This window comes from Miscanthus floridulus, chromosome 6, assembly GCF_019320115.1.
Source record: "Miscanthus floridulus cultivar M001 chromosome 6, ASM1932011v1, whole genome shotgun sequence".
In the NCBI taxonomy this organism is placed as follows: domain Eukaryota; kingdom Viridiplantae; phylum Streptophyta; class Magnoliopsida; order Poales; family Poaceae; genus Miscanthus; species Miscanthus floridulus.
Genome location: NC_089585.1, coordinates 69189716 through 69212347, shown reverse-complemented (window position 1 = coordinate 69212347; position 22632 = coordinate 69189716). Strand labels below are relative to the sequence as shown.

General features: G+C 45.5%; 3 protein-coding genes across 4 annotated transcripts; 1 reads left to right on the top strand and 2 right to left on the bottom strand.

Moving 5' to 3' along the window:
• Positions 1-728: 728 nt before the first annotated feature.
• LOC136460660 (uncharacterized) lies at positions 729-10251 on the bottom strand. The gene is made up of 4 exons (XM_066460278.1): positions 9858-10251; positions 8048-8770; positions 1243-1366; positions 729-801 (listed from the first exon to the last, which is right to left on the bottom strand). Exons 1-4 carry the CDS (start codon positions 10249-10251, stop codon positions 729-731), a joined length of 1314 nt encoding a protein of 437 aa, XP_066316375.1.
• Positions 10252-10320: 69 nt separating this feature from the next.
• LOC136458355 (uncharacterized) lies at positions 10321-12617 on the top strand. Of its 2 annotated transcripts, XM_066458306.1 has the most exons (4): positions 10335-10481; positions 11464-11660; positions 11766-11846; positions 12097-12617. In XM_066458306.1, exons 1-4 carry the CDS (start codon positions 10367-10369, stop codon positions 12265-12267), a joined length of 564 nt encoding a protein of 187 aa, XP_066314403.1. In that variant the 5' UTR covers positions 10335-10366; the 3' UTR covers positions 12268-12617. The 2 variants fall into 2 exon arrangements, with proteins under 2 accessions (XP_066314402.1, XP_066314403.1); XM_066458305.1 differs by having other exon boundaries at positions 10321-10481; positions 11464-11846.
• Positions 12618-13609: 992 nt separating this feature from the next.
• LOC136456098 (vacuolar cation/proton exchanger 1a-like) lies at positions 13610-20383 on the bottom strand. Its single transcript, XM_066455867.1, is given in 12 exon segments — positions 13610-13925; positions 15317-15387; positions 15492-15582; positions 15783-15899; positions 16007-16060; positions 16178-16294; positions 16409-16753; positions 16848-17033; positions 17035-17045; positions 17163-17191; positions 17298-17365; positions 19669-20383. Coding segments are annotated over 11 exon segments (1389 nt in total). The 5' UTR covers positions 19972-20383; the 3' UTR covers positions 13610-13925; positions 15317-15319.
• Between the last annotated feature and the right edge of the window lie 2249 nt (positions 20384-22632).

Here is a 22632-nt window from a genome sequence, read left to right as displayed (position 1 = left end):
TGAGTCATGGAATCCAAAGTACCTTGTCTTCCCTGCCCCATCTGTTACGCCCATGACTACGTGACTCATGGATCTTGACTGTTGGCATCCTTTTTAGTGTCTTCAAGGGGGGTTATTTGAACCGAGGTGTGGATGGCCTCTTGGGCTCACTCCAAACCTTCTTCCTCCTTGATGTCCATAGATCTAAAAAATCGCCACTTGTCCATCTTCACAGCCATGGCGTCCTTTGTCCTCAAGCATCGTCAACAGCCATTCTGGGAGAAGGCTTCCAAGATCAACTTCTACTAGTATCTGGGCACAACAATGGCTGCTTGTCTCAGATGCTAGTGGAAGTTTTGCGAAGATAAGAGAGAACGTTGCCATTGGTTATTATCTGGTGATACTAATTACACATTATGATCAGGGCTCCTCAGGTGTAGCCATGGCGTGCTTCGTTAGGGCCGTTGGGACGTGGATGGTGATATTACCATCAAAGCACCTATTGTGGCCCTCAGCGAGTGGGGAATGATTCGATGTGGGTGGAGATCTTGTTGTCACCACATCAAAGTGTGCTCGGCGTGGCTGCTAGTGTCGGTTCATCGACTTCCGACGCCAGGCGATCCTCCTTCCTTTGGAGCAGCCGATAAATGCAAGTGTGCCTTGCGACTATGCTACAGCTCTTGCCTACGGGAAATGTTAGTGGAAGCTTTGTCAGGTGGTGCTTCGTCTCGGCTCTCCTGGTTCGCAGCCTAGTTCCTGTAAGGGCACCGATGGGTTTTACCCCATTTCTCTTGCACAAGCGCATTCAGCTTCTTTGAGTAACTGAAAGGCATCAGTTTGGGCATCAATGCAAAGAAAGGTAATATTCTTCTTAAGAAGTTTAGTCAATGGCTTGGAGATGGTCACAAAGTGTCGGACCAATTTGCGATAGTAGCATGTCAATGCTAAGAAACCACGAAAATCCTTCACACAAGTGGCCTAAGGCCAGTCAAGGATAGCCTAAATTTTGGGAGGATCAGTTGATAATAAACCATCACCATGATAGTATGCCCTAGGTAGAGAGCCACCGATAAGCAAATTTGTACTTTTTTCTATAAAGGAAGCTTTTATTAAAACCTCAGAAGCAATACATCGAGTTGATACAAAGCCAAAGAGGGCAACTTCTGGCCTCTGCCTAACATGAGGCACACAGCTAAAGAAAGAGAAGAAACCTGACACAATCTAATGACTATCAATTCGTAAACTAGACCGCCACCCATGTGCCAGGGAGAAAAAAATCCTTGGCCACCTGCGTCAACTGTTGTGATACTGCTACAACTGTATCCTGTAAATTCGGCTTCTGCAGGATAGCCTAGGTACATAGCCAGTGGGTAACCAAATAGATAACCTGCACAGGAGAAACAATTTTTTTTCTTTACAAAAACAATATCATTCCTGCTGAGCCAAATAGACCAATAAGTCACAGCTCCTCCTAGCAGGAGTAAAAGCTTGACATGTTTGTTAACACCTCTTAGCCAGCCATTGAACATATGACCTATATTGTGGGGTTTTAAAAGACCTGTCGCAACATGAATAAAAGACCAAATTGAACAAGCAAACCGATAGTTAAAGAACAAGTGCTTAATTGTCTCTTCTTTGTGACAAAAGCAACAAGTTTTAGTACCTTGCCAATTGTGCTTTACTAGGTTATCCTTTGTCAATATAACTCCTCGTTGTAGGTACCACAGGAAAATTTTTATTTTCAGTGGGGCTTTCACTTTCCAAATGAGTTTGTTAATGTTTGGGATATCAGTATGTAATAACGCTTGATAGTGTGACTTCATCGAGAATTTTCCATGTGGATGTAAATTCTAGTGAAACTCATCTTGTTCATGGGCCAACTCTATATTAGCAATATGTGGCAACAAATTGTTCCACACTGCTAATTTGGGGCCAATGAGGTCTCTTCACCAAGATAGGTTTGGTGATGGACCAGAAATAACCTCTGCAATGGTAACGTGTTTAGGTCTGGTAATGTTGTAAAGACATGGGTACTGTTCCTGTAAAGATGAATTCCCTAGCCATATGTATTCTCAAAAACGTACTTGTGTTCCATCCTTTACAAGGATGGATCCAAAGCGGAAAAAGTCTCGCTTCACCTTCATAAGACTAGACCAGAAATGAGAATCCCCATTTTTTCATTCCACTTGTATTAATGGTTTTGAGCCTAAATATTTATTGCAGAGTAATTGCTGCCAAGTCCCCTCTGTGGTAAGTAGCTTGAACAACCATTTACTAAGTACAAGCAATATTTTTAATATGCAGATCATGAATTCCAAGACCTCCTTGGTCTTTGGGCTGACATAATATGCTCCATTTAGCTAAACGACATTTCTTTTTTTGCTCATCACCTTGCTAGTAAAATCTAGATCGGAAATCATCCAATTTCTTTTGGACTCCTTTTGGCAAGGCAAAGAAGGACATCATATACATTGGTAGGCTGCTAAGCACTGAAATTATCAATGTTAAGCATCCCCAATTGAAAGATGTTTCCCTTTCCAACTACCCAGTCGCCTCTCAAAATGTTCCTCAACCTTCCTCCACTCAACATTCCTAAGCTTCCTAAAATGTATAGGAATTCTCGAATACCGAATTGGAAAGTCACCAGACTTACAACCAAACAGTTCGATGTATTGATCCAGGTGGTCTTGTGCATTTCCGAAATAGAACAATTCACTCTTATGATAATTGATTTTTAAACCCGATGCTTGCTCAAAAGCACAAAGTAGCAGCTTCATGTTTCGGGCATAATCCACCATCGATGAGATGGGCACTACTCCACTAGTCTGCCCGTCCACTTTGGCCCTATTTATAAGAATAGCTAGCATATCTGCTACAATGTTAAAAAGTAATGGGGATAAAGGATCGCCCTATCGAAGGCCTTTCCTAGTTTCAAAGAAATGGCCGACATCATCATTAACATTAATTGCTACACTCCCACCTAAAATGAAAGTTTTAACCCAATTTATCCACTTGGGCGAAAACCCTTTCATTCGTAGTGTTTGAAAGAGAAAGGGCCATTTAACTTTATCATACGCCTTTTCAAAATCTATCTTGAGGATTACCCCACTCTGTTTCTTTCGATGCAACTCATGAACAGTCTCATGCAAGATGACAACACCCTCTAGAATGTTTTGTCCTCGCATAAACATTGTTTGAGTTGGACTAATAACATGGTCTGCCACTGAATTCAGCCTATTGGTTGCAACTTTTTGTGAAAATTTTGAAGCTCATATTAAGCAGGCAGATCGGCCGATATTGTTGAATCACGTTCGCTTCTTGTACTTTTGGGATAAGGGTAATTACCCCAAAGTTCAAACTAAAAAATGGTAAATCCCCTGCATATAAGTCATGGAACATTTGCATTAGATCCCCTTTGATGGTATTCCAAAATTTTTGATAAAATTCAACTAAAAAACCATCTGAACCAGGTGCTTTATTATGTTCCATATCAAAAATCGCTTCTTGCACTTCTTGCTCGGTAAAGGGTGTGGTTAGAACGTCATTCTCAGTGCATGTAACATGAGGAATATCGAAGATCCTATCCTCCTCTAGAGTAAAGGAACTAACCTCAGGTTCTCCAAAAAGTTCCTTATAAAACCTAGTGATATAGGCTTTTAGGTTTGTCTGACACTCAACAATACCATTTTCATGATCAAGGGAAAAAATCTTTTTTCCGATGTTTACCATTGGCGACCATTTGGATGTATCTAGTGTTGTTATCTCCCAAAAGGACATCTTTTACCTTTGCCCTCTGATAGTACTCCACTAATATGGGAAGCCCATCCGCGTAAGTGTCTCCGCAAGGCACTACACTTATTGTTCCAACGTTGGACTGAATTCCTACCTTTCACCGGCCTATTCCAGATCTCAATAACACAATCATTGAAATCCTCGTGGGTGAACCAACTTAGTTCAAGTTTGAACTATTTTCCGTTCCCCTTAAAGGCCGGTGTTCCCATATCTAAGAGTAGAGGTGTGTGGTCCGACACCCCCCTATCCAAGGCCTGTAGCGAGACTGAAGGATACTTAAACTCCCATTCAGTTGACATAAGAGTCCTATACAATCTCTCGTACGTGGGTTTAGGTAGTGAATTGGCCCAAGTAAATTGTCGTCCCGTTAAATCAATTTCCCGAAGATCAAAACTGTCAATAACAGCATTGAACAGGAAAGGCCAATGATCAACGTATCTATCATTATTTTTATCTTTGCTAGATCTAACAATGTTAAAATCTCCACCAATTAATGTGGGCAAAGGATTTTGTTGGCATGCTCTAACTAGTTCAGCTAAAAAGGCCGATTTAAAATCGTCCTGGGCTGGACCATAGACCGCCATAAGGATCCATTTGAAATTATCTGCCTTGTTGCATAAATGAAATTTAATATAGAACTCCCCTTCTACAATCAAGGAAAGGTGTAGCATTTCTGTATTGACTCCCAGAAGGATTCAACCAGATCTACCATAAGGTGGAAGACAATGCCAAACGAAATCCGCACCTCCTGAGAGTCGTGCCAAATTCGTCTTTGACATGTCTTGTTTCCCTGTTTTCATGATAGCAATGAAATCTAGACTATGGTCCTTTACTGCCTCGGAAATATATCGGAATTTAGCTAGGTCCGATAAACCTCTGCTATTCCAAAAGAAACCTTTCATTGGTAAACTAGGTTTTATTTATGACCCTTTTCTGGATCTTACGTTTTCTCGAGGCAGATTTCGATTTTTGGGTAATGGCCTTCAGATCACATAATTTTGTGTCTGGGTCCATGTCCTCAAAATCCACCTCTGACACATCCTTGATCAAATGAGCGAGCAGGTCGTCATCTACGACAGCCTCATCATCACTAGCATCAAGAATCAATGGTTTAGTAATCCCCGCATTCATATCTCCTTTTTTCAATTGTTTTGTAGGTGGTGTTACAATCGTTCTATCAACTTCTATTTTTTTTCAAAGCATTGATAGACAAAGTACACTCTGCACTGCTATTACTTAATTTATAACCTAAGTTGCTGAGATTTCTAACACAAGAAGCATTCGAAATAGGAATAAAGGAAATAAAGGGTAGGAGCTGTGTGTACCAGGCTGTGGAATCAACGGAGATGAAAGCGAGTGCGGCATCACACTCTGAGCTTTGCTTGTCATATCCTCATCAGCTGTGGAAACTCCATCAGCAGATTGGATATTAGTATGTGTACTACGTCGAAGCCCTTCAGTTGAATTCAACAGAGATAACAAATTTTCATTTGTACCTGAAGGGGATTGTAACCCTGGACCATCATTAATATTCACTGAAACATCTTTGCCCGGCTTGCTTGAAGCCGATGGTCGCGGAGTCATCAACCTTGGCATCAACAGATCGCCTGATTCTGCAGGCTTAACTATCTGCCTGAAGGGAGGAGCAGAACTGCTGTTATGAGGTATCTCCGGTCTAACACTGCTATCAGTTTCACATGGCATAGGAATAGGTGATGTCGACCTGCTGTTTGTCCCAACCTTTGGCCTAGGCGAGGTTGGCATGGGCTGAGTAGGTGTCACCTTTTTGCTAAGCCTGGGCGAGTTTGACTGATCTGAGCAAAGTTTGTGTCCCAATCACTAATGATCGGTCTGTAGCTTCCAAACTGAGTTCAGTACATGTAAGTTCACCACTAGTAGCTTTCTCTGGTGGATGAAGACTCTTTCCTGAACATGCATTGCCTTTGACATTCTTGGCCGAAGGGGTAACATACACAGCCGGTAGATTAGCTAAGTCATCTAGGCTTAGTAACTGGCTCAGTTTCCCTAGGCCTTTTTTCTCAAGCAGTGATATCGCAGTCGCCAATTGCATTGGCACAGGTCCACCTCCAGTAGGGGCATTAGATGAAGATGACGTGTTCTCTAGAGTTTTCTGCTTTTTCTGGGCCTGTCCACCATCACGCCCATGATTTGCATCATCTTTTCCAGCCGCATCCTCATCCCGATCAGAATAATCTAGGTTCGGTGGAGGAATTGCTGGCTCAAAATTTGCCTCCTCCAAACTGAAAGTTACTTCATGTCCCACTTTTCCAAAGACCACATCGGTGGTGAAGGGTAAATACTCTCTGCTCATCATCCCCACCAGAATCCGAATCACACCTTTTTTCCTATAAGTGAGCATATCAAGCTCTAGAGTAGCACCAATGACTGTACCAAGTGTCCAAAAGCCAAGGTAATGACGCCAAGGATGAGGGACTTTACTGACATGAACCCAAACTTCATCAAGATGATAAGCCGGAGTAGAGTCACCAGCATCCTGCCACTCTGAGATTGTCAATGTGACCCCATGATTCTTCAAACAAAAATCAATATCAACTGTTCGTTTGAGTTCATCCTCAGACGGGAATTCCAACAGGAAAGAGTCATCCCCATGAGGGAGCGCTTCCCAGTTCCAGTCCGCTGTGATGAATTTTGCAAGCTGTGTCTGAACTGTGGCTGCATCAAGTCCCCCCCCCCTGGTAACCTTTATCAAAGCAGTAGGAGAAGGTTTTGGGGTCTCCAATTTGTACTCAAAATTTGGTATGTGGAAAAAACCCAGCTCATTCTTTGCAAAACCTAGCATGGACGCTGTTGGTTTTGGAAGCTTAGCAAGAGGACACTTTGCTGAAATGTGGGCATTCTTCTTATTATAAATAAAACAATCTAGATCCGCCTTGCAACAATCTGCTAAATGCCCATTACACTTACACCTAAAACAATGAGGTGGTTTGACTTTTTTCGGCTTCGCAAGATCAGTGGAGGCCAAGGGCTGTGGATGCGAACCTGACGCCTCCGGCTTGTCTTGCTGCTTTGTTGCCTCCACAATAGCAGAAGGCGCTTCAGTTCACCCACGAGGCCGGTATTCTGCTTGCTGAAAGTATTGCTGGTGGAGTGGTGGCCACGTTGATTCCAGTCATGGTCCGATTGGGCTCCACGACCATCTCCGCTCCCTGCTGCATTGTGTCTTTCTGATGACGGCCACTTTATCCATGACCAATGCCCGGTCCAGTGCCACGACCTCTCTGAGGCCGATCGAACCGACGTGGAGGTCTATTTTGGTGGAAATTGCGAATCGGTGGAGGGCGTGGAGGAGCCTCACGAATCGGTGGTGACGGAGGACGAGCCGCCATCTCGGCGTAGGTAGGGCGAGATGGAATGACGGCGGCTCGCGTATGATCTGTCGCTAGGTTATGAGCGCTATTGGCATTTGGTGTTTCTGTGTCTATCGGAGTCAACCGCACGTGGGTCCGCCAAAGGCACGGCTCCCGTTTGCTTAGCTGAAAGTCAAAATATTATTTTAGCTGATTTGTGGTGGGAGAAAAATACTATTTTGATTAAAAAAAACAAAATGAAAATGATGGATTATAAGAAAAGAAAACAGGGCCACAGTCGCACCAGATCACGTCTGGACCGCCCAAAGGATTTTGCCCGCTCAACTAGGACACGTAGATCTTGACTCTGTTTTGCAATTGAATTTACTGCCATGAAAGACGCTGTATCCACGGCAACCCGATCGGGATTAGTTACCAATTCAGGCGGCATGAATGCGCCTAGCTGACGAACGAGGTTTGGGCAAGGGTCCCCTCCAAGGACGAACCATCCCAGGTCGCCGGAGAGCAAACCCAGTGATTGATCGAGTTTTTCCCCGATCCGCAGTAAGTATCAGCCTCGTTTGAGGATCGAGAACTGGCAAAAGTCGATTGGCAAGGGAGCTGTGCGATCGAGTCAGACTCCCACCATCGAGGTCCCTTTGGAAGCCAATTCGATTCCAAAAATCTTCACACAAACAGCCTGTTCGCTTGTTGGTTTCAACCAGCCAAAACCAGCCAGCCAACAGTGTTTTTCTCTCACAACAAACCAGCACCAGCCAGCCCAAACCAGCCCAGAAACCAACCAGCAAACAGGTCGAAAGTTTCCTCTGAATGTGCATAGAACTTGTTCTTATTGACATTGAATTCGCCGAAACATTTTTCGAGTGCGTGACCAGCTGCCTCGTCGGGGTTAAAACCTGCCAAAATAGCTGAATGGAAAAACTCACCGTACTCCGCCGACGTCGCAGGCGCCTCTTCATCCTCTAGCTGGTTGTCCGATGAATGTACAGGAGCTTCATCAGCGGAAGCCACCAGTCTCGATCTTGCCAGAGCGGAGATAGGCCGAGGTGCCAGGGTCAGTCGACGGCGACGTAGCAGATCTTCGCGAATTGGATCCTCAACTGAATCTCCATCCGCGCCTAGATCCTCGACGGCACCGTCAACGAGTGGAGCACTGTCGACGCCGAGTTGTGCCCTGTCTGGGGAAACAGGGTCCTCGCCGGAGAACAAGTCGATGTCCCGCTTCTCGGAAACGGGAGCCTGATGCGCGTCCGACATCGCGGGAGCCGTCGGAGCTGCAGGCATCGCCGCGTCCGGCACCGAGCAGGAGCGGCGTCCACCTTCCAGATCCCGTTCCCCATCCTCTGGACGGTGGGCACCTGCCCGATCCTGTCGTGACTGCACCGAGACTGCAGCGGGCGCCGAGCAATATGTCACCGGACTGGCGAAGGGGGTCGCCGGTAGGTGACCGACATGGTCCGCCGGAGATGCAGCGGGTGTCGAGCAGGTCGCCGGACTGGAGGAGGCCGCCGGACTGGCGAAGGCGGCCGCCGGTGGGAGACCGACGGGATCTGGAGGCTTCACTGGGGCGCCTGGCGAGTCGCCCCCAACGGTCTCATAGGCGCATGTCTCATGAACACATATAATGGTCAAGGCCTTGTTTAGATACCCTCAAAATTCCAAGTTTTTTCACTCTCTCTCTATCACATTAATTTTTAGCCGTTTGTATGGAGCATTAAATGTAGGTAAAAAAAATAACTAATTACACAGTTTAGTTGGAAATTACGAGATGAATCTTTTGAGCTTAGTTGGTCCACGATTGAACAATATTTATCAAATAAAACGAAAGTGTTACTATTTATCGGGTTGAAATTTTTTTCAATCTAAACAAGGCCAAATTCTTGGATAGTTATATTTTCCATTGGTCTCGAGATAGCCACTAGAAGACCTGCTGGTAACTGTAAGTGTTGAATATATTCATCATAAGAACGACGGTACACCGGTACACCAAGATGTTGTAAAAAACTATGACAAACTATCTCAAGCGAGGTGCTAAGGCTGTCCGCACCGCAGAGCGGTAAACGCGTCTGCAAATGCGCGCGCGCCTGGACAGCCGCACCGCAGCCCTGCAAATGCGCCTACAAACGCTGTCGCGCGTTCCGGCTGCACAGCGCACCGCTGCAGGTAGCGGTCAGTCCGTACAACGCTAAACACTGTAGCAAGAGAAAGAAAGAGAGTTAGGGAGAGAGAGAAAGGGGGAGTGAGGGAAATAAAATAGGGAATAGTGGGTACAGAGTATGGGATAGAGATAACACGGGTGCGGGAGAAATGGATATAGAGTAGAGAATCTCGATGACTAAGATAGAATATTCCTTTTTAGAGATGGAAATAGAGGTCGACGAGTGCGGATAGCCTAAGTGTGCCATTCATAACTCCTTGAATGTCCTAGGTGCACCCCTCAGACCAAAGGGCATAACCCGGAATTTATAGTGGCTCAAGTGGGTCTGGAAAGCCATCTTGTGCTTTTCACCTAGCTGCAAGAGATATTTGCTAAAAGGGAGAATTGCGTTCTTGCCCTTGTCCAGTATTTCAATTGTGATTTTGTCCCTCTTTTTTTAACTTTGTGATTTTACCCTCGTTTTTTTCAAACGAAGCTTCCGTCTACCCCTGTTTTGTAACACCGTCTAAAATGCTTGGATTAAATGGCAAAAAAAAGAAAAAAAAAGAAAAGACACCTGTATGAAAAGACAATGATACCCTCCGTCCCTTTCTCCTTTCTCACCCGTTCCGACGACAAGTCGCGGCCCGCACATGGTTTCGCGGCCTGGCAGAGGCGCAGCTGCCGGCGGCGGCGCAGCTCCTCCTCCCTCCTTCCCCTCCCCCCGGCATGGCTCATCCTCCCTCCTTCCCGCTCCCCCGGCGCGTCTCCTCCTCCCTCCACCACACTCCGGCGCCCGCTCGTCCCGGCGTTACCGGCTAGGGTTGCGCGAGCTTCCTCCGGCGAGCTCCCCTCCACGCGAGCGCGAGCTTCCTCCGGCGAGCTCCTCTCTAGGCGGCTTCCTCCGGCGAGCGCGAGGCGCTCTCCACCCCAGGTGCTGCCACCCTCGTCCAGGCGCGCCCTCCACCCCAGGCGCCGCCGCCCTCTCCTCATCCCTCCCTCACTCCGACCTCTCGTCTCCCACCCCGCGGCGGAGTAGGTTAGGTCCCCGATTTGCGTTCCCGTTGCCGGACCCCGACGACGCCGGTTGCTGAGCGAGCGAGAGGGCATGGCGCCGCTGTCGTGGCGGCACCACACCCTGCTGCAGGCGCTGCTCACCTGGGGCCCGCTCTCCGACCGCGACTTCCGTGCCGTCTTCGTCGCCATCTCCGGCAAGAACCCCGGTACGCCATCTGCCTGCTCGCCCACGGGCCACGGCCATCCATATGTCTTATTATTATCTCCGCTCGCGGCAGCCCAGCTGCACGACGAAATGCTCCTCTAGCAAATCAACCGGACTGCTGCTGTGCCGCTACTGCTTTTCCTTTGGAATGTTGTGTATGCATCTTATTTGTCTAACTGGTGGTATTTTGATGAAATTTGAATACAAGCGTGGTTGGCTGTATGCTGTATCCTAGTTTTGTTATGCCATGCTGCCTGTTGTTTGCGACTCCGATCCTACTGTTATTGTCCTTGATTCCTGCTTTTTTTAGTACTGATGTGCACTCTAGAATCTGGCATTATAATGGATACTGATATTTGCTTTCAGTTTTTACTCTTTCTTGTATGATCAAACAATAAGCCTATCATAAATTCATAATCACTGCATACTTGCATCGTCTGGCTGTCTTTAACAATAACCTTACCTGACTGTGAACCCAACTTTATTTTGGCCTAGATAGAAGAAGAGTTCCAGTTATCTGTATTTTGGCTGAGGTCTGGTTGATTGGCCAAACCATGTACATGTATGTATCTAGGACAAGTTATGGAAGACTGGTTAAGTGAGGATTTGGCTGAGTGGGATCAAATTAATATCTACTTGCGACAAAAATTACTCGGAGAAATGCTCCTATAGCAACCCAACCTGCTCTGTCGCTAGTGCTTTTTCTCCAAAATGTGGTATATGCATCTTTAGCTGTCTAATTGGTGGGTTCTGATGAAATCTAAATAAAAGCATGGTTGGTTGCATCCTAGTTTCGTTATGCGATGCTGTGTGGTGTTTACAAGTCTGATCCTGCTGTTATTATTCCTAGTTGCTGTAAAAACTCACCATTTGAGTACTTCCATGCATGTAGCCTCTAGTATTAAAAGTGGACACTGCTCTTGGCTTCCAGACTTTACTGTTTCATGGATGGTCAAACAATAAGCCTGTCCCATGGCTTGCAGCTACTCATCATCAGCTGTTCAACGATACACTTCTCAAGCTCAACAAGGAGTTAGCATACCTGCAGTTTGAGTTGCGAGCATGCATGAACCAGTATGATGGAATGGTGTACTATGGAGTAGTGAATAACATTGCCGATGAAGAATCGAAGCTCGGAACAAAGTATTCTGTGCCACAAGTTGCATACTACAAGGGGCTGGTATGTGATAGCTTGCTTTGTATAGTTCAATCTGATGCTATGTACGCTGTGTCAACTTTCTTATATGTTCATGTAAAACTGTACCATCAATGGTTCTTGTGGCAGTTAGAAGCAGTTGTTCAGGAAGCTGGAAATGATGGGACCATAACCAGTATTGATGCTCTCAATGTGCGGCTTGACAACCAGGTTTGTTTTACAACCATTCTGGGCACATGATTCATAGGTTTTCATGTATTGATTCACCACACTTGGTCTTATATGTGCCTGTGCAAAGTGGTCATGTGCTTGGAGTACCTTGAAATAATTATGCTTCACAAGTAATTAGCTAAGGCTACAATAGTTTCACATAAGACAGGGTGTACAAGGCTGTACAAATTATTGTGCGTAAGTGCATTTTGGTTTCCAGTTCTGACTCAGCTTTGAATTGCACTTACAGCAAAAAAGGGAGTGGCAACACCTTTACCGTGTCCATGAAAGAAGGAGCTGTTCAGGTTGGTGGTTTACAGTTTCCCTTGGATCCCCGGCCACCCACGGAGCTCCGTCCCCGCCCGCTGTGCAGTTCCCGCCGGCGCCGCTGTTTCTTCAGGCCAGCAGAGCAGCCAGCTAACGAGTTCAGCAGAGCCTTGTGTTTGATTGGAGTAGCTCTGTTCTTTGCCAAATTTCTCTGAATTTTGCATGTAAAAATTTTAGGCGACCCTAATCAAATTTGTTCTTGGTATATAACTCTACTGGTTTGGTTCAAGGGCAGAGATCGAATTCTTGGTATATAACTCTACCAGTTTGGTATATATCTCTGTCGGATAGCGCCGCTCCTCCTCCCTCGTGCTGGTGCTGCCTACGACCCGGAGTTGTCGCCCTCCCGCGCCCGCGCCGACGGCGAGGAGCCACCACGGGGCCGACCTGTCGGCTCGTGTACACGGCTCGTTACATCTGTCATCATTATGAACGTTTTGGTCCCAAAATTTTGAATATTTATCAATATTAAATCTGAGTTCAAATAATTGCAAGTTGTGCCAAATATGTTTGACCAAATTTAATCAATTGTTAGCATATAATAAAAAAGTCTAATTCCAAATCAGGGTAAAATCACAATTAGGCATAACAAATAGGGGCAAAATCGCATGGGCATTCATGTCCTTTTGTATAAAGTTTAACACCGTTAGGGGTGGATGACGGAGCAGGGGCAAACCGGTGCTTCGTGAACGGCACAGTAGGGGTAAATTCACAAAGTCAAAAAAAAATAGGGGCAAAATCACAATTTCGATACAAAATAAGGGTACAAACGCAAGAGCCCCTTGCTAAAAACCCGCATGAAGATCCTAATTAGAAAACCATGTCTCATACGTTAATTCATCCATAAGCTAGTAAAAAATAGGAACATGGAACTTAGATTTTAATGTTAAAGCATTCAACCAATGACGAAAATATACGCAGAAATGATAAGTTCCATCATTCTTAGAAACCATGAAGAACAGGGACGAAAACAAGCTAACACTGGACTGTATCAATCCTTGAGCCAACATCTTGAGTTCGTCTGTAATAAGTTTAGGTGGACACCGGTATGGTCTGATAGCAGCAACTGGTCGAGCACCAGGAATCAGGGGAATGAAATGGTTGCAAACGCGGAAAGTAGGAAGGCCAGTAGATTGTTGTAAGGGGTTGTTAAGGATCTAGGAAGCCGCTAGAGGAGGGGATGAATAGCGGATGATAACTAAAAATAAAGACACTTGACAACTTTTGATTAGAAATACAAATGACAATAATGTTGTATTAATTATTCCAGGCCCCGGGTTTGAATGCAACTTCGTGTTTGCATAAATTTCCTGGACCCATAAAATAAACTTAATTATCCTAGGCCTGTGGTTGCTGCCTTGAGCCAAGATCCCCCTCTGGTTACCCCAGTGAAACAAGCTGGAAATCATCTATTAAAAACGCGCAAGCCGCATATATATACAAATCCACCCTCTGCATATCTTATTAATGTATAGTAAATGAAACAAGACACCATCATATACATAGACCGGATGCATATTCGCTACCCTTATTGCAACAGCAGCTAGCCTAACTAAACCAATAGTAATACAAGCACAAATGATACTTTTCATATGCCGATTTTGCGCACTGATGAATACATTTCTCCGACAGCACTGAGCCACTGACCGATTTCCCCTCTTCTGAAAGCATCAATTTTTGCACAGCGTTGTTTCAGACTTGAACACTGCGTTGCTGTCTTGGATGCTCATTTCCTCAGGCATGACTCTTGAACTGCATGGTTATAGGTCATCAGATGAAATTACAGAGTTACAACATTTGAATGCAAGTTGGTAGTTACAGATCATTAGGAAATAATGCTAAGCTTCACTTTCGTAGTAAAGAATTGAAGCCTTTGGCTGCAAAATAATGCTACTCACTAAAGTAAATTGCATATGATTCGTGCATCTTGCAAGTCACATATTAATGCAAGATCGTTAGGACATAATGCTAAGCTTCACTTTAGTAGTCAAGAATTGTTGCAACCTCCAGATCTGTTTTCATGTCATTTACTCAAGATTTGGAACAGACCTGCCATTTTAAAATATGGACTAATTTAAGAACGAACATAAATAAAGACAGCGCAAGCCCAACAATTATGCCACTTCTCACTTGAGTACTAGTTGGTATTAATTAAACAACTGGTATAGTGGTATCTTTGTCTGTTAACTAGTTTTGACCATGTGTACAGTGTCTGACAGACACTGTGGATAGAACCACTCTGATGTCGTAAATTCTCATCAGCATCCCAAATTCATATACGTCCTGTTGTGGCTATAGCATTGTTTATTTCCTGCATGTATTTATGATGGGCACCAGTGAAGATTGTTCTAGCTACTTACAGATCAAAATAAAAGGGAAAAAAGAGCAAATAAAAGGATAGGGGCTTGCCCCTCCTGTTCCTTAAAAGAAAAAAACAATTGAGGCACAGCACATTAATGTAAAAGTCGCATGACATTACTGCTACTCGAGGCACATATATTTATTGCTAAAAATACATATTAGGACACACACCTACTTAAATCTATGAATACAGCATATTGGCTATACACATCAAACACAAAAACTGTTTCGAGATGATGACAGAATAAATCAGACAGGATTGCAGAGATATAAGGCAGTCATCTGTTGGTCAGAACGTGAAATGGATATATATTGGGACGGTCAAACCTCACCATTCATGTCAGTTGAGCTTAAACGACTAAACGACTGAGCACATTGAAGATTTAATACAGGTATTTTAGAAGCCGCTGACTGAAAAATAGTTCTTGCTGCGTGGAAAACAAGCATTCAGCCCAGAAAGATGACAGATAAATTAAGACACATTGAAGTAAGTTTCATGCAGGACATGGACATGTGATTGGCGTGGCAAAATTATATACTAGGACCTATGTATACTTAATCTATGAATATGACACATTAGCTACTCATCAAATGATTAACACACCAGCTGTCCCAAGGTCAGGATGATTCTATAGCAACGGGGCATGCATACGCATGATTAAGACAGGAGTTACTTTCATATCATATCTGCCATCAGCTGGTCAAACCAAAACACCTATTATCCTTTTAAACTACTATTGGATATATGAACTAACGGAATAACAAAGGTTCTGCAGACTCACCCGTCATGCAACTTGTGCACTCGAAGTACCAGTTGGCAGCGACAGCCCAGCACCATTGTTGTTTGCATGACCTATATTATGAAAAAGGTGGACGAAAATGACACAGGCAAAATCAGAACAACTGAAGACAAAGTGTAAATCTCAGTCGTCTATTCTATGGAAGGAGCCAACATACTTGCAGGTTGCCTCGTAACAAAAAAGCATGCACCGATCACAATGTAGCACAGCAGCAGAAGGATCCCCTTGAGATAATGTGACGATCCATCCTGCAAAAATCGCAAAGTATGGTCAACACAATAAGAAAAAGACTCAACCACATTTACTTACTAATATAAACAAACTCTTTCTAGTTGAATTGGTAAGTAGTCTTCACTACCAAATTAAAGTTCCATCATATATATTGTAAACCTTTCAGTTTGAACTTTTACATGTCCATCAATGATGAGAAAGGAGAGTAGCTGTGTACCTGGAGAGTAAATGCTGTCACTATTACTGAGACGAAGAGAGAGCCGGTCTCTAGCAGCTTGAAGTCGAGATCCATTTGAATACCCGCGATCCAAGCTACAATGACACTCAGCGGCACCTAATGGCACGATTATTCCACAATGATTAGGTAGTAATTTAAGCCAATGAAATCTGGACGGGATATGGTACGACGCGTCATCACTTGTAATAAACTGTAATACCCACCACAAACATGGAGATCTGGGTTGCCGACCCCAAAGCTACTCCGAGGGTGATGTCCTGTGTTGCATCAGGAGCGAAATAGTTAATAACTTTACATGATTGGGCTATTTATAGTCATGAACAGTTCATGGCTGTGAGACAAGAGGAATATAATCTGGGTTGGGTGTGTCCTACCAGCTTGTTCTTGAGAGCAAAAATGATGGCCCCGGCATGCTCCGCGGCGTTCCCGACGATTGGTAGCAGGATGATGCTGATGAAGCTGACGGACAAACCCCAGGATTTGGAGGTAGGCTGGCAGTGGGTACAGGCGTGATTGGTGTATGTAGCGCACGTTAGTGCGGCCAATCTTATAGCTAATTAAGAAGAACAGAGGGAATGAATGATTGATGTAGTACATAATTGTACCTCAATCGTGCCGACAACATACTCGGACAGGATGGCGATGAGCACGGTCTTGAACGCGAGCCAGAAGAGGCCGCTGGCGAACCCGATGACCGCCTGTTCGTCCTCCTCTGCCTCGCCGTCGTCGTCCTGCGGCTCGAACAGCTGGGCGTGCGTCTTGAGCTGGAAAAAGAGGTAGGCGACGTAGGCGAGCAGCATGACGATGCTGCAGGCGCGGGAGAGGTCGAGCCCCGTGGTGTCCGCTGCCACCGAGTGCTCGCCGGCGCTCACCGCGTAGCGCAGCATGAGCGGCAGCGACTGGCACAGCACGCCGAGGATGAGAAGCCCCGTGCTGACGTCCGCTTGTGTCTGCACAAGCATAAACATATCATCCTCCTCCTCCGAGTCCGAGTCTTGGGTGGTAACTTGCATACACATATCATGCACGACGTTTGGTTCGCACCCTGTCGTATAGCTGGTCGGAGCCGAGGTTGACGACGCCGCCGCAGAAGAGGGAGGTGCCGAGCACGAGCAGCAGGTTGGAGAGGACGGAGCCGAGGAGGGAGCACTTGACCACCTCGATCTTGCCCTCCATGAGCGCGAAGAGCGCGACGATGAGTTCAGTGGCGTTGCCGCACGTCGCGTTCAAGGAGGCCGCCCACTGTACGTACGTACGTAGTAGCGCCGTCATGCAGAGCAGCAGAAGCATTCATGATGAGATCACTGTTGCTGACTTTGAAAAGTCAAGGCAAGTCATAGTAGACTGAATTTGACTTACCAGTGGGACCGGTGTATATTGCGATCTGCCTGCAGGAATGACAACAACAGAGCACAAGGCGTGTCAGCATGTAGTTAGTTAGGGTTGTTACATGAATGAAGCGCAAGTTTAAACAACTGGCGATGATGGGCTTACTCGGTGAGGAAGCTGACACGCTCGGAGAGAGGAACGAGGCCGAGTAAGCTGAGCGCAAACACCCACACCTGCCAATGAATGGGGCAGTTCCGTTTCAAATTTCAACCAAGATTAACACAAATGGATCGCATGTACTCCTACTAGTACGTCTCTACATTTACCGAACTATATAAAAAAATGTTTTTGTACTACTATATATCACTGTGTGAGGTAAGGAAACTAAGTAGTATAAGTAGTGCGAAAATTAGACTAATCTAGTCTTGTGTCAATATCCAATGTAAGAGTGGCATGGTTGGTGCTATATAACCTTTTTTTTTAGCTAGAGTACGTGACGTTGCTCTCACACCACCAAAAGAGCAGGAAACTCCACGGAGCAAATCCTGGAGACCCCACGTCGTGCAGCAGGAGTCATAAAAGCGAGGACAGCAAGGCGCAGATGCTGGTGCTGCCTGTTCCGGTGAAAGGGATGCTGCAGTCCAGCAGAGTCTGTGGTAAAAGGTGGATCCGTGCAGCGCAGGACAGCAGGAACGTAGTATTATTGATCCTGTGTTCCATGATCGGCAAGGGCTGGGCATCGGTATTCCTATAATGAAAACAGTACAGGATATTTTTTTTACTGTATTTGAAATCGAATCCGTTTAGAGGGGTTGAGATACTTTCGTATTCGAGTTCGAATATCCAACATCCGATACCGTATCCGAATACTTAAATCACATATTTATGATATCGATATCTAATCGTATCCTATCTGACATAGCTTGACTACTATCCATATTCAAATCCGAATCTGAAAAAAAAATATTAGTGTCCGTATTCAATCCGTTTTCATCGTTATCCCTGCCCCGCCGGCCGCCGGCCGCCGGCCGCCGACCCACGTGCTGGCTGCGTGTGTGGCTACATCTGCTCATCAGCAGAAAGGTTGGTTTTGCAGGCTCAGGCAGGGGTTGTCTCGCGCCAAGCAACGGCCGTCACTTCTTTTTGCCACTTTATATATATCCGCATAATAAAAATTCGAACGATGCATGGCAAAATAATAAATTAGAGAGGAAGATAGATAAATATTGATATCATAACATGGTAGCGGTGCTAAAAAAAATTGCTGTTTGGTAAAATAAAATATCAAGGTGAGAGGAGGAGTGGTGAGAGGAGTACTACTTCTAGTAGATGGGAAAAAACAAGGGACTAGTATATACTCTGTTCAAGAAAGCATCCAACTCCGGCCTTACGGGCCTGCAAAAATAGTTTAGGTTGACCAAATTTCTAATAAATACTATTCACATTTATGATTCTAAATAAATTTATTAAAAAAATATATTTTATAATTAATCTAGTGGTATTTATTTGATATCTTAAATATTGATTTTTTTATCTATAATTAATTAAACTTGAGAAACTAAATTATAGCACTGTGCTAGAATTGTATGTTTTTCTAGACGAAGTGAGTACATATGTATGTATATTACGACCCTATTAGGGGTTGTTTGGTTTCTAAATTCCTGTCACATCGAATGTTTGGACACATGTATAGAGTATTAAATATAGACTAATTACAAAACTAATTGCATAACTTGAACTAATTTGCGAGACGAATCTTTTAAGCCTAATTAGTGCATGATTTAACAACGTGGCGCTACAGTAATGCTACAGTAATCACTTGCTAATGAAAGATTAATTAGACTTAAAAATTCGTCTAGAAAATTAGCCTCCATCTATGTAATTGTTTTGTAATTAATCTATATTTAATGCTTCTTATTAGTATCTAAACATTCGATGTGACATGAGTTTTAGGAGCAACTAGACAAACAAACACCGTCTTAGTATAGTCCAACAACAGCTAACAACTTTTGGCATTTAAACAAGAGAGCCAGCCGTGGTACACCACCGGACGCCCGGATGACTGCAAAATTGCAAATGAAAATAGGAGGATGCTGCAGAACGTGAAACAACAAGAGCAGCAGGCGCCCGTTGTCACGGTCTGTGTGTGTCTCAACTCTCAAGGAGATGGCTGGCAACAGGAGGGCCGGCCAAGGAAGAGGTCAACTCGCATCAGAGCAGAGCTGAAGGGAATGTCGTTAAGCACCTAGGAGTAGTATCGAACGGCCATTTGGCCTGGCTTGTTATCATCTCATCTCTCTCCATCGCCAACATCGGTCTTCCCGACCGAAGAGCGACAGGACAGACACACAGACTGGGAGATCGATAGTAATCTATCGATTTCACTCATCACCTAATAACGCCCTGCTGCCCCGTTCCTCAGGGCTGCTAATCGAATCGTAAGCACGGCCGATCGATTGAGGAAGAAACACAGCAGCTATAATCAATCAATCCTTGAACCGCAATCGCTGGGGGGGATATAAATAATATAATATACCTGGCCGAAGTTGGCGCACTGGGCGGCGATGGCGAGCGGCACGGCGGGGAAGAGCACGGCGAGCTTGGTGCCGAGGAAGACCTCCTGCAGGTTGGCGAGCACGGGGCGGAGCGGCGCGAAGGGCACCTTGCGCACCAGCGACGCGTCCGACTTCTTGCGCAGCGCCGACGCGGACATGTTGTGCGCCGTGCGCGCCGTCAGCGACCGCCCGTGGGGGCCCTGCCGCGCCGCGCGCAGCAAGCCGGCTTCCGACGCGTACTTGCGCATCGTGCTGCCCTGGGTGGAGTCAGGCAGCCGATCCATCCTTGATCCTTCCCAGGCCGATCGAGTCCGGCAGCCGCAGCCGATCCAACCCTCTCCCCTCGCGAGGCTGCCGCCGCTCACAGAGTCACAGGGCTGTGGGAGCGCAGAGGAGGATGGATATATATGGAGGGGAGGCGAGCCACGGAAAGGCAAAAGATGCGAGGAATTATTGATCTATCTATGGTACTAACCAGACTCTAATCCTAATGACAAATTAAAGAAAAGCATGGGTATATATCTGCTGGAGACTGGAGTAGCAGTGCTACGAATTAAGATCAATGCGACATCGAACTAGTATTTGTTTGGGGAGACTGATTGGTTGATGATCGATTGACGAGGTTTGGTGGGTTTGCGAGATGGTAGTAGTAATCAGGAGGGATTATCATGCATGCAAGAGAGAGATGAGATCCTGGCTGCCCCTGCCGGTTCGCTCGCGGTGAGGAAGAGCAGTGAATGCTAAGATCGCCCCAGTCATGATTATTGTTGTGGCCTGCTGGGGACGGGGCGTCATGGTCCAGCGAAGCTTCGCGGAAGCTTCGTCCCTCGTCCGCCCGTCGCCGCTGCCGCGCCGCCGCACGGAACGGTCCTGGTGCGCATGCAGTGCAGCCTGCCTCGTGCCGTTGCCGTCTGGCGGCTAGTACGTACCGCTTTGCTCTCTGGACGTACGCTGGCTGCTTGCGCCACGGCTGTTCCGCTGCCTCGGAATCTCTGACGACGCCGCTCATCCAAAGCAAGGCTCGGGAGGGATCGAGGGACTCGTCATTCGACCGTGCCACGGGGAGAAGGGAGAGCGCGCAGGCCGCAGGGGTTGTTGGTTTGGTTCGTTGTTTCACTTTCACGCTTCGCTGCTGCGGGCGACGTGGCAGCAGCCCACGGCGGCGACCACGACCGCGACGGGCGTCGGGAGCCGGACCGAATCTTTCTTACAGCCGGCCATCAGCCCATCAACCGTCATGCATTGCATGACACTCGCACGTCGCACTCGCACACAAGCCGGGATGTTTGCCGTACGTGCCCTGTACGTACAACTCGCCTGCGTACTTCTTTCATTCATTCGCTGCCGCCGTGGAACCGTATGGTTTGAGGGATGGGAAATGGAGCATGTACATGTGGTTGGGGTTGGTTGGTATATATGCAATACAAGTATATGAGAATTTGGCTTTCGGGCTGCTCAAGCACCCATCCCCGACTGCGACGGACCTCAGTCGCCACCCCCTGACCCCCGTAGCCGAAAACGCGCATGGGACGCGGATACGATCGAGGTGCGTCCATAATTGCCTCCCGACGACCCCACACCCCAAAGATATTACCGAGTCGAAAACAAATTTGTTCACTAAAAATAAAGCTTTTTATCCGAATATTATTTTTCATCTTCAATTGTGTGTGGCAGTGAAGCTGACCAGGCATGATGCTGCAGCGCCATGTAGTACAAGGGACAAGGTTATGTTGAAAAACAAGTTTGAGGACTACGTAATACACACTTCAATAGTCTATGCATGAAATGAGCCCAAAATATATAAAGTCTGATGATGAAAAATGGCCATTTTGATAGTGTTAGGGGAAACCAAGCCTAAAAATAAATTTTAAGGACAGAAACGGTGGTTTTGAATGAAATTGAGTGTCAGACCGTAGTTGAGAGATTAAGGCCCTGTTTGGTAGAAACGTTTTGTATCCAGATCTCTCAGATAATGTTGCGTTTCAGATGGCGTATCAGAATCACTAGACTATTTGATTGCAGAATCACTCTGAAACCACGTTTTCACGGATTCACGTTAATAGGAAGCAAAGTACGAATCAATAGAATCATTTCAAGCAGAAACGTTTCATCTGTATGCTATTCAACGCCGTTTCTTCTAATCCCGCCTTTTATCAGAACCGTTTCGGTCAACCAAACAGTGCTTAAAATAACTATTCCGCTCAACAATACATAGAGTATAAGAACCAAAATAAAGTAACTGCACCTCCTTATCTAAAAAAAAGTAAATGCACCATTATTGCCCAATTCCAGTAAAGAAGCATTCACGGAAAGGGAAAAATCTGCATTGCCGTTTTACTCAAGAATACGGCACGCCATAATCATTTTCTCCTTCTAGTGTTCATTAAAAACCTTGCATGAGCAAATCCAGTGGGAAAAAAGTAGAAGAAAAGAGTACATTGCAGGTGAAAGTTGTGTTGCACCTATTGCCTCATTAAAAACCTTGCATGAGCAAATCCAGTGGAAAAAACTCACCAGGAAAAAAGAGCACAACAGTTCAGGATAGGGTCTTCAGGACCTACTAGTCTTTAGGACCTGTTTGTGATCTTCCAAACCAAATTATGGACTATGGTTTAAAGAGTTTTCTCCTCGGGAACCCTGCAACTCTCTGAGTCACTCATGTCAATTCTACGGAAACATCTATCGAAGCTTCGCAGAGATTTTGTGAATAAAGTTGCTAGATTTTCACAGGACTTAGTTTGTAGGATATTTAGATTCTGGAGCCTGTGAGGAAAAAGAACTTTGGAGCAATAATCCCGTGAGGATAAAAGAACTTTGGAGCAATATGTTTTGTAAGATTGCTTTTCACGCATCCCATATGCAGTTATGCAACACAAGCAGCATTATCTTCATTGATAACGGTGGGGAACTGTTAAAAACTAGGCCACATGACTTTTGGATGTGAT